We start from the raw sequence: 12379 nt of genomic DNA, 5'->3' as shown, positions 1-12379 counted from the left end.
AGACCTCAATTTACATTCCTGAAATCATGGATAATTGTTCATTAAAACTATAGAATACATGATTTCTTGGGGGGAAGTTGATTGGAACAAAAATTTCAAGTCACAGGTGGCACAGGGAAAACACTAAATCAGATCTGCACACAGAATATTGAAATTAGTTTCTTGATGACCAAGTGTAAGGACAATTTTAATTATATATTTCATTCAAGCTTGTGTGAATATTTGTAATATTATTTTTTTCTTTCCTAGTAGTTACTTCAAACACATGGAACCAGGCAATGATACACAAATTTCAGAATTTATTCTCCTGGGATTGTCAGAGGAACCAGAGCTACAGCCCCTCATATTTGGACTTTTCCTCTCCATGTACCTGATCACTGTGTTTGGAAACCTGCTCATCATCCTGGCTGTCAGCTCAGACCCCCACCTCCACACCCCCATGTACTTCTTCCTCTCCAACCTGTCCTTTGTAGACATCTGTTTCATCTCTACCACTGTCCCAAAGATGTTGTGGAACCTCCAGACCCAGAGCAAAGTTATAACCTATGAAGGCTGCATCACACAAATTTATTTTTTCCTACTCTCTGCAGTGTTGGACATCTTCCTCCTGACAGTGATGGCCTATGACCGCTTTGTGGCCATCTGTCACCCGCTGCACTACACAATCATCATGAATCCCCGGCTCTGTGGACTACTGGTCCTGGTGTCTTGGATCATGTGTATTCTGAATTCCTTGTTACAAAGCTTAATGGTGTTGCGGCTTTCCTTTTGCACTAATGTGGAAATCCCCCACTTTTTTTGTGACCTCAGTCAGATGACCCAACTTGCCTGTTCCGACAACTTTCTTAATTACATGGTGATTTATTTTACAGCTGTCCTTCTAGGTAGTGGCGCCCTGATTGGTATCCTTTACTCTTACTCAAAGATTGTTTCCTCCATACATAGAGTCACGTCAACCCAAGGGAAGTATAAAGCATTTTCCACCTGTGCATCTCACCTCTCAGTTGTCTCCTTATTTTTTTCTACAAGCCTAGGGGTGTACTTTAGCTCTGCTGCTACCCAGAGCTCACACTCAAGTGCAATAGCCTCAGTGATGTACACTGTGGTCACACCCATGTTGAATCCCTTCATCTACAGTCTGAGAAATAAAGACATAAAGGGGGCTCTGAAAAGACTCTTTGTGATGGTGAGTCCAAAAAGGCAAATAATTCTGGGCCTGGAGAAATGCCCATCATTGCGGGGCTCAATGCCTCAGAGTCAGCTGTTGTGATTCTTTAATCAGACTGTGGAAGTGAAAGTTGCTCTTTTATTTATTTCCTGAATTTTTATTTTTTCTACTATCTGGTACAATGGAATTACCTCATTTATTAATGAAGATATGCAATGGCCTTCTTCTCTTTTTTCCCTCAAGTTTCCTTACTTTTTTCTCAAACTTTGATATGAAACAGTTGAAAAATCTTATGTATTGCAAGGAACTGCCTTAATTTACTAAGAATCAGTTCAGTTCAATCTCTTTGGGACCCCATGGACTGCAGCACACCAGGCTTCCCTGGCCATCACCAACTCCCAGACTTTGCTCAAATTCATGTTCATTGAGTCGGTAATGCCATCCAACCATCTCATTCTCTTTTGCCCTTTCTTCTCCTGCCTTCAGTCTTTCCCAGCATCAGAGTCTTTTCCAATGAATCAGTTCTTTGCATCAGCTGGCCAAAGAATTGGAATTTCAGCTTCAGCATCAGTCTTTCCAATGAGTATTCAGGACTGATTTCCTTTAGGATTGGCTGAGTTGATCTCCTTTCAGTCCAAGTGACCCTCAAGAGTCTTCTCCACACCAGAATCCAAAAGCATCAATTCTTCAGTGCTCAGCTTTCCTTATGGTCCAACTCTCACATCTATACATAACTAGTAGAAAACCACAGATCTGATTAGACAGGCCTTTGTCAGCAAAGTAATGTCTCAGCTTTTTAATATGCTGTCTGGGTTGGTCATACCTTTTCTTCCAAGGAGCAAGCATCTTTTAATTTCACGGCTGCAGTCACCATTTGCAGTGATTTTGGAGCTTTCCAAAATAAAGTCTCTCACTGTCTCATTGTTTCCCCATCTATTTGCCATGGAGTGATTGGACTGGATATCATGATCTTAGTCTTTTGAATGTTGAGTTTTAAGCCAGATTTTTCACTCCCTTCTTTCATTTTCATCAAGAGGCTCGTTAGCTTCTCTTCACTTTATAAGGGTGGTGTCATCTGCATATCTGAGGTTATTATTATTTCTCCCAGCAATTGTGATTCCAGCTTGTGCTTCATCCAGCCAGCATTTTGCATGATGTACTTTGTATATAAGTTAAATAAGCAGGTGACAATATAAAGCCATTATGTACTATTTTCCCAGTTTAGAACCAGTCTGTTGTTCCATGTCCAGTTCTAATTGTTGCTTCCTGACCTGCATGCAGACTTCTCAGGAAGCAGGTAAGGTCATCTGGTATTCCCATAATGTTCGTTGCAGCACTATTTATAATGGCCAGGACATGGAAGCAACCTAGATGTCCATCAGCAGATGAATGGAGAAGAAAGCTGTGGTACATATACTCAATGGAGTATTACTCAGCCATTAAAAAGAATACATTTGAATCAGTTCTAATGAGGTGGATGAAACTGGAGCCGATTATACAGAGTGAAGTAAGCCAGAAAGAAAAACACCAATACAGTATACTAACACATATATATGGAATTTAGAAAGATGGTAATGATAACCCTGTATGCGAGACAACAAAAGAGACAGATGTATAGAACAGTGTTTTGGACTCAGAGGGAGAGGGAGAGGGTGGGATGATTTGGGAGAATGACATTGAAACATGTATAATATCATATAAGAAACTAATCACCATTCTAGGTTCGATGCAGGATACAGGATGCTTGGGGCTGGTGCACTGAGATGACCCAGAGAGATGGTATGGGGAGGGAAGTGGGACGGGGGTTCAGGATTGGGAACATGTGTACACCCGTGGCAGATTCATATTGATGTATGGCAAAACCAATACAATATTGTAAAGTAAATAAAATAAAATCTGAAAAAAAAACTACATCAAAATGTTACAATAGAATTAAAAAAAATATTTTTCCACAGTTTGTTGTGATCCACAGAGTCAAAGGCTCTAGTGTAGTCAATAAAGCAGAAGGAAATGTTTTTCTGGAACTCTCTTGCTTTTTCAATTATCCAGCAGATGTTGGCAATTTGATCTCTGGTTCCTCTGGCTTTTCTCAATCCAGCTTGAACATCTGGAATTTCACAGTTCACATACTGTTGAAGCCTGGCTTGGAGAATTTTGAGTATTACTTTGCTAGCATGTGAGATGAGCACAATTGTGTGGTTTGAGCATTCTTTGGCATTGCCTTTCTTTAGGACTTGAGTGAAAACTGAGCTTTTCCAGTCCCATGGCCAGTGTTGAGTTTTCTAAATTTGCTGGCATATTGAGTGCAGCACTTTCACAGCATCATCTTTTAGGATTTGAAACAGCTCACCCGGAATTCCATCACCTCCAGTAGCTTTGTTAAGGCCCATTTGACTTCACATTCCAGGATGTCTGGCTCTAGGTGAGTGATCATACCATCATGGTTATCTGGGTCATTGGGATTTTTTTTTTTTGTATAGTTCTTCTGTGTATTCTTGCCACCTCTTCTTAATATCTTCTGCTTCTTTTAGGTCTGTACTGTTTCTGCCCTTAATTAAGAACCATTTCTTCTCAAACGACAAATGTCACCCTAGTTTACTGTGTCACTTGTTTTACTGAAAGAATCATCCATTGGAAAAAACTAAATTTGGAAGCTAAGCCATGTTTATAATATTATAGAAGAGGAAAAACCCAAGTACAGTTTTTCACTTCTATGTCCATCATCCCTTTTTATATTATTCCTGAGCTGGTGTTCTTGATGGTGTAGACCTTTATATAATTATGTGCTTTATAACAGTCCATTGGGTTTTATTCTCCTAATTAGGATTTTGTTCTCTTGTCCACATTGGCTACCAAAGTCACTGGCAAAACTGATTATCACATGCATATCTGCCCTTATAGTCTACACAGAAGCAGTGAGTGAAATGAAAGTTACTCAGTCCTGTCTGATTCTTTGCGATCTCGTGGACTATACAGTCCATGGGATTTTCCAGGCCAGAATACTGGAGTAGGTAGCCTTTCCCTTCTCCAGAGGATCTTCCCAACCCAGGGATCAAACCCAGATATCCCGCATTACAGGCAGATTCTTTACCACCTAAGCCACAAGGAATTGACTTAGTATGACCTTCAAGTCAGAGATGATATTGACTATAATAATGTAAACTTTATACTTTATAATATTATGCATGGCATTCATTTTCAGTCTGTACATATACCCATTAAAGTAACAAATACCTCCTTACCCATAGGTAGAGACAGTAAGGAATAGAGGTATTAGCATAATATATAGGTGGTGCTAGTGGTAAAGAACCTGCCTGCCAATGCAGGAGACAGAAGAGACCTGGGTTTGATCCCTGGATCAGGAAGATCCCCTGGAGGAGGGCATGGCAACCCACTCCAGTATTCTTTTTTTTTTAATATAAATTTATTCATTTTAATTGGAGGTTAATTACTTTACAATATTGTATTGGTTTTGCCATACATCAACATGAATCTACCACAGGTATACATATGTTCCCAGTATTCTTGACTCCAGAATCCCCATGGACAGAGGAGCCTGGTGGCAACAATCCATAGGGTTGCAAAAAATCAGACACGACTGAAGTGACTTAGCACACATGCACAGATAGGAAGCATAGTCTACTGAGAAGGGAGTATACAAGAATTTCATAGACTAATAAACAGGCAGTTCCTCTCCTAGACTATATGCTGGGAATCAAATAGAGACATTCACAACATCCAGCAATACACATTTTTGAATGAAATTTACATACTGCAAATGAAAATAAATGTTTCAGGGTCTATATTTCAGATTCAGTTATAATTTTCTGTCTAGATAATTAAAGATTAAAATATGTTTTAAATGAGTCTGGCTAAAGGCTTGTCAATTTTGTTTATCTTCTTAAGAGCAAGCTTTTAGTTTTATTAATCTTCACTATTGTTTGTTTCATTTCTTTTTCATTGTATTCCTGCTTAGATATAAAATGGAATGCATTTGAGTCAGTTCTGATGAGGCGGATGAACCTACAACCTATTATACAGAATGAAGTGAGTCAGAAAGAGAAAGATAAATATCGTATTCTAACTGAATATAGAATATATGGAATATAGAAAAATGGTACTGAAGAATTTATTTACAAGGCAGCAATGGAGTAACAGACATAGAGAATAGACTTATAGACATGGGGAGGGGGAGAAGAGGGTGAGATGTATGGAAAGAGTAACATGAAACTTACACTATCATATGTAAAATAGATAGCCAATGAGAATTTGCTGTATAGCTCAGGAAACTCAAACAGGGGCTCTGTATCAACCTAGGTGGGTGGAATGGGGAGGGAGATGGGAGGGCGGTTCAAAAGAGAGGGGATATATGTATACCTATGGCTGATTCATGTTGAGGTCTGACAACAACAAAATTCTGTAAAGCAAGTATCCTTCAATAAAAAAATAAATTTTAAAATATGCTTTTAAATTATAAAAGAAAAACTTTTAAGTAGTGTGGAATATTGGTTTCATTGCAAAGGGTAATTTCTTCATTAAGGTGAAAGACTGATGAAACTGTTTTTTATTTTCTTATTGAATTATCTTACTATTCCTGCTTGAAAACTTGCAGCAATGCCTACAACTATGATTTTTCCCATTGTTTTAAATAAAAAAATCTCATTCATTCTAAATATTGCCATAAAAGGAGCAGTGAACAAGTGATAGCATCCACTGTATATCTCCCATATGATGCGATAGAATTTCCTCAATTTTCATGATCAAAACTGACTTATGCTTGAGAACGCATGTAAGAATTTAAGATTTTAAAATTTAAAAAAAAAATAAATAAAAAATAAAAAATAAAAAAAAAATAAATTAAAAAAAAATAAAAAAAAAAAAAAAAAAAAAAAACTGACTTATGAAAAACTTGAATTTCTGCCTACTCATAAGGTTCAGAGTCAACAGTTTTTGTGTACAAATCTGTATGTGCTTGCAAGTTCTCCTTGGAATATCAAAGAAGTAACTTTTTAACACAGTTCTGTGAGCAGTCAGGATAGCCAAGTAGTCTAAGACACCAGACTCAAGCTAACACATTTCTGTGAAAAAAAAAAAAAAAAAAAAAAACTTAAAAAAAAGAAACTTGAGTAAAAAGTAATCAGAAATGCTGTCCCCATGTGTCAGAATATGATCAGACAGGGAAAATAATCCAAGAAAGAGTGAATTATGTATATGTATAATTGACTCACCTTGTTGTACACCCAAAGCTAACACAACCTTGTAAATCATCTATACCTCAATATTTTTTGAAAGAAGCAGTAGACTATTATTGCCTACATCATTCACTTTGATTATTGCAATATTAGTGGGTTGCATTATCAACCACCCTAAAATAAAATGTAAAACATAATGTGTGTGCATGTGTGCTAGGTCACTTCAGTCGTGTCCAATCTGTGAGACCTCATAGACTGTAGCCTACCAGGCTCTTCTGTTCATAGAATTCTCCAGGCAAGAATACTGAAGTGGCTTGCCCCACTCCAGGGGAATCTTCCCAACCCAGGGATTGAATCCATGTCTCTGTGTCTCCTACTTGGCAGCTGGGTTCTTTACCACTAGGGCCACCTGGGAAGCCCAAAACATAATGTATTTCTTTTCAGAGAGATGGTATGGTTTGGAATTATTCCAAGCTGTTAGGTTCCTCATGATGCCAGATCCTGGCATCAACAACATCTGGGAATTTGTTACAAATGCAGAATCTCTGAGCCACCCTAGTTGTCCCAAATTAGAATCTCTATTTAAAGAAGATCCCCTAGTGACTCATATACACTTTGAAATTGGGAAGTTCTGGTCAAAAACACCATGAAGCCAAAATCAGAGCATCCATGATTTTATAGGAAAGAAACACATCTCTTTCCCAAGTTGAAGAGAGGAACAATAATTTTCTAGAGACACTGAGAGGCATTCCCTGTCACAAGGCAGTACTTTGGAGGTCCATGGGACCTAGACAACACAGGTTATCAGTCTCAGATTTGGTGAAAATATTAACTCAAGTGTGGAAGAAGGTATAAGCAGATGAGACCTTTGGAAGGCAGAAGAGTTCATGGAAATGAAGAAATAAAGACTGAATTCACCTGACTGGACTCTAATCTGGTCTCTAGGATACAAAGACTCAATAGGAATCATTTTTCTTTGTATTCAGACAGGGAAATATGAGCTTAGAAGTTGAGGTAACAGTAAAAATAGTGCCTAAGGAACAGTCTAGGGAGCTGTAACTATCTCCTCTATGTCCCTCAGTGTGTGCATCCCAGGTGCCAGACATGACTCGGATGGTGCCTTTGGAATCCTTATCATAGCTCAGGAACCAAAGTTGTACTCCTTCCTTCTGACCTAATCTGGGAGCAGAGCTTCTGTCTCCATCATCAACCCTCCAGGGAGTAATTCAGACTTCCACACAGAAAATTTCCTCTTAGAGCCAGGTAAGTCTGAGAGTTCAGTACATGAAGAAAAGTTCAGAGGAAAATGAACCTGAGAACTTTCACCTAAGGTCATTGAGAGTCAGAAAACCCTAGCCCAGAATCAAGAGACTGTCATGTTTCTATGATAGGCTGACTAATTAGTCTATAATTAATTTATTTAATATGTTGAAAAGAGAAGTGTCTTTTGACCTCAGAAATACAAGGATCATTCAGCTAATTGATGGGAAAGGAAATTCAGATTAATGAGAATGAAGAAAGAAAAAGAGGCATAAAGTAGTTCCACTAAAATTAGAACATAGCTGGGGAGATTTACAGTTAAGAGACATAGTAAGCTAGAATATTAGATTTGGAGGCTTATGCATTGTTTTAATGTTTAAGATGGGTTGAATTTGAGCAAATTTATGTGTTTTTTAGAAAGACTCATTTTTTGATTGGGTTATTGTTTTATGATTTTGAGTTACACAGCTATTGGTAAATTTTAGAGATGAACGCTTTGTTGGTTGCATCTTTACCAAATATTTTAATGTTTGTGTATGTATCACATGCACACATTTTCATGTTTGAGAATGTTTATTAGAAACCCTCAGACTAAGGGAGGTGGATATTAGCTTGCAACATCAATTACCAAGACAAAGAATTCACAGATACCCTCATGTTGGATATTCATATGAAAAACAAATTGTACTTAATAAGAAAAAGCGTTAAGCTAACAGGCTTTACTTTACAACTATTTCATTATCTAGAGGTGGGGAAGCAACAGTGACTTTTCAAACAAAGAAGAAGCAAAAATCAGCCACATCTCATGAACAGTGATAACCATTAATCTATTAACAGAAAGGAACTATTCTAAGATCTTTACACACATTGAATAAATCTGTCAAGCACCTCTGGACAGTGGATACTACTCCCCTTACTACTTAGAATATTAGCATTTACAGTGTTTCAGTTGGCTCCCCATGCGAAACAACTATGAATAATATGTGGTAGATCTAAGATTCAGAACTTAGTTTTCTGATGCCCAAAGTTTTCCATGCAATAATTTTTTTAAGATATCTCACCTTTTCAACCTTAAAAAATATTCCATCACTGCTGTACCTTGTATATTTTCTGTTATAAACTGTAAGTTTATTTCCTAATACCTTTTATCTAATGGAATGTTTAATCAGTAAAAGCCATAACATAAGATATTCCCTGGGGACCAAGTGGGCTTTATCCCAGGGATGCAAGGATTCTTCAATGTCCGCAAATCAATCAATGTAATTCACCACATTAACAAATTGAAAAATAAAAACCATATGATTATCTCAATAGATGCAGAGAAGGCCTTTGACAAAATTCAACATCCATTTATGATAAAAACTCTCCAGAAAGAAGGAACAGAAGGAACATACCTCAACATAATAAAAGCTATATATGACAAACCCACAGCAAACATTATCCTCAATGGTGAAAAATTGAAAGCATTTCCCCTAAAGTCAGGAACAAGACAAGGGTGCCCACTTTCACCGCTACTATTCAACATAGTTCTGGAAGTTTTGGCTACAGCAATCAGAGCAGAAAAAGAAATAAAAGGAATCCAAATTGGAAAAGAAGAAGTAAAACTCTCACTGTTTGCAGATGACATGATCCTCTACATAGAAAACCCTAAAGACTCCACCAGAAAATTACTAGAGCTCATCAATGAATATAGTAAAGTTGCAGGATATAAAATCAACACACAGAAATCCATGCATTCCTATACACAAATAATGAGAAAGTAGAAAAAGAAATTAAGGAAACAATTCCATTCACCATTGCAACGAAAAGAATAAAATACTTAGGAATATATCTACCTAAAGAAACTAAAGACCTATATATAGAAAACTATAAAACAGTGATGAAAGAAATCAAAGAGGACACTAATAGATGGAGAAATATACCATGTTCATGGATCGGAAGAATCAATATAGTGAAAATGAGTATACTACCCAAAGCAATTTACAAATTCAATGCAATCCCTATCAAGCTACCAGCAATATTTTTCACAGAACTAGAACAAATAATTTCAAGATTTGCATGGAAATACAAAAAACCTCGAATAGCCAAAGCAATCTTGAGAAAGAAGAATGGAACTGGAGGAATCAACTTGCCTGACTTCAGGCTCTACTACAAAGCCACAGTCTTCAAAACAGCATGGTACTGGCACAAAGATAGACATATAGATCAATGGAACAAAATAGAAAGCCCAGAGATAAATCCACACACATATGGACACCTTATCTTTGACAAAGGAGGCAAGAATATACAATGGAGTAAAGACAATCTCTCTAACAAGTGGTGCTGGGAAAACTGGTCAACCACTTGTAAAAGAATGAAACTAGATCACTTTCTAACACCGCACACAAAAATAAACTCAAAATGGATTAAAGATCTAAATGTAAGACCAGAAACTATAAAACTCCTAGAGGAGAACATAGGCAAAACACTCTCAGACATAAATCACAGCAGGATCCTCTACGATCCACTCCCAGAATTCTGGAAATAAAAGCAAAAATAAACAAATGGGATCTAATTAAAATTAAAAGCTTCTGCACAACAAAGGAAAGTATAAGCAAGGGGAAAAGACAGCCTTCTGAATGGGAGAAAATAATAGCAAATGAAGCAACTGACAAACAACTAATCTCAAAAATATACAAGCAACTCCTGCAGCTCAATTCCAGAAAAATAAATGACCCAATCAAAAAATGGGCCAAAGAACTAAATAGACATTTCTCCAAAGAAGACATACGGATGGCTAACAAACATGAAAAGATGCTCAACATCACTCATTATTAGAGAAATGCAAATCAAAACCACAATGAGGTACCACTTCACACCAGTAAGAATGGCTGTGATCCAAAAACCTGCAAGCAATAAGTGCTGGAAAGGGTGTGGAGAAAAGGGAACCCTCCTACACTGTTGGTGGGAATGCAATCTAGTACAGCCACTATGGAGAACAGTGTGGATATTCCTTAAAAAATTGCAAATAGAACTACCTTATGACCCAGCAATCCCACTGCTCGGCATACACACTGAGAAAACCAGAATTGAAAGAGACACATGTACCCCAATGTTCATCGCAGCACTGTTTATAATAGCCAGGACATGGAAACAACCTAGATGTCCATCAGCAGATGAATGGATAAGAAAGCTGTGGTACATATACACAATGGAGTATTACTCAGCCGTTAAAAAGAATTCATTTGAATCAGTTCTGATGAGATGGATGAAACTGGAGCCGATTATACAGAGTGAAGTAAGCCAGAAAGAAAAACACCAATACAGTATACTAACACATATATATGGAATTTAGAAAGATGGCAATGACGACCCTGTATGCAAGACAGGAAAAAAGACACAGATGTGTATAACGGACTGTTGGACTCAGAGGGAGAGGGAGAGGGTGGGATGATTTGGGAGAATGGCATTCTAACATGTATACTATCATGTAAGAATCGAATCACCAGTCTATGTCTGATGCAGGATACAGCATGCTTGGAGCTGGTGCACGGTGATGACCCAGAGAGATGTTATGGGGAGGGAGGTAGGAGGGGGGTTCATGTTTGGGAACGCATGTAAGAATTAAAATTTTAAAATTTAAAAAAAAGGAAAGATATTCCCTTGGGGGGAAAAAAATGTATGTGTTTTTCCCCCTCTTGATTAGGTATTCTGGGATTGAAGAGGATATAACTAGGGTTGGAATGTTGCCAGAACAACAACAACAGAAAAGATTTCTCATCACAATCTTCCAGAAACCACCTGAGCATTCTACATCCTTTTACCGACTGATGTGTAAGTCTCCCCTCTCACTCCCTCTTTTTGAATTGCTTTTTTTTTAAATTTTCTTAAATACCAGATATTAAATGGGTGTATAAATATCGATCTCCTTGTTTACATGTCCTTGAGAGACTTATCAACTGGAATTTGTATATTATTTCTGCATTCTTTTTATAATGAGGTGATATCAGTTTATAACATTACATAAGCTTTAGGTATACAAGATATTTTGACTTCCACTACAACATGCTCACCATCAAAATGTTAGCTTCCAACCATCACAACATAGCTGTCCCTCTTTACCCATTTTTCCCCAACCTCTTTTCTCCCCTTTGACAACTATTCTGTTTTCTGTATCTGTTTGTTTTTATTAGAATTGTTCATGTATTTATTTTTTAATCAATTTATTTATTTAATGTATTTTTTTATTTTTTATATAACAGGCATGAATGAAATCATATGATGTTTGTCTTTTTCCATTTGACATTTCCTTCCATTATTCCCTCAAGATCCAGATGGACACTTGTCACAAGTGGCAAGGTCTCTTCTTTAATTATGGCTCAGTACTTCTCCACTATAGACCCACACCACGTTTTCTTTGTCCATTCACTTATCAATAGACACTTAGGCTACTTCTATACCTTGGCTATTATAAATAATGCCACAATAAACACTAGTATGCAAATTATTGCTTTAAGTCAGTGCTTTGTGCCTTTTTTTGTTTTTTAAGAGGCCTAAATACCCAGAAGAGAATTGCTGGATTACCCTGGAGAACAGAACGGCTACCTACTCCAGTATTCTTGCCTGGAGAATTTCATGGATAGAGAAACCTGGTGGGCTACAGTCCATGGATTCGCAGAGTCGGACACACCTGAGTGCCTAACACTTTCACTCCACTTTTCATGGTAACTTTAAGGCTTCCTTGGTGGGTCAGCTTGTAAAGAACCCACCTGCCAGTGCA

At 37.4% G+C, this 12379-nt stretch overlaps 1 protein-coding gene across 1 annotated transcript; it reads left to right on the top strand.

The window, feature by feature from the left end:
* LOC102184708 (putative olfactory receptor 7A2) lies at positions 266-1270 on the top strand. Its single transcript, XM_013976813.2, has one exon. The coding sequence runs from the start codon at positions 266-268 to the stop codon at positions 1268-1270; it is 1005 nt and encodes a 334-aa protein (XP_013832267.2).

This window comes from Capra hircus, chromosome 7, assembly GCF_001704415.2.
Source record: "Capra hircus breed San Clemente chromosome 7, ASM170441v1, whole genome shotgun sequence".
NCBI lineage: Eukaryota > Metazoa > Chordata > Mammalia > Artiodactyla > Bovidae > Capra > Capra hircus.
This window is presented reverse-complemented; position numbering and strand designations above follow the sequence as displayed.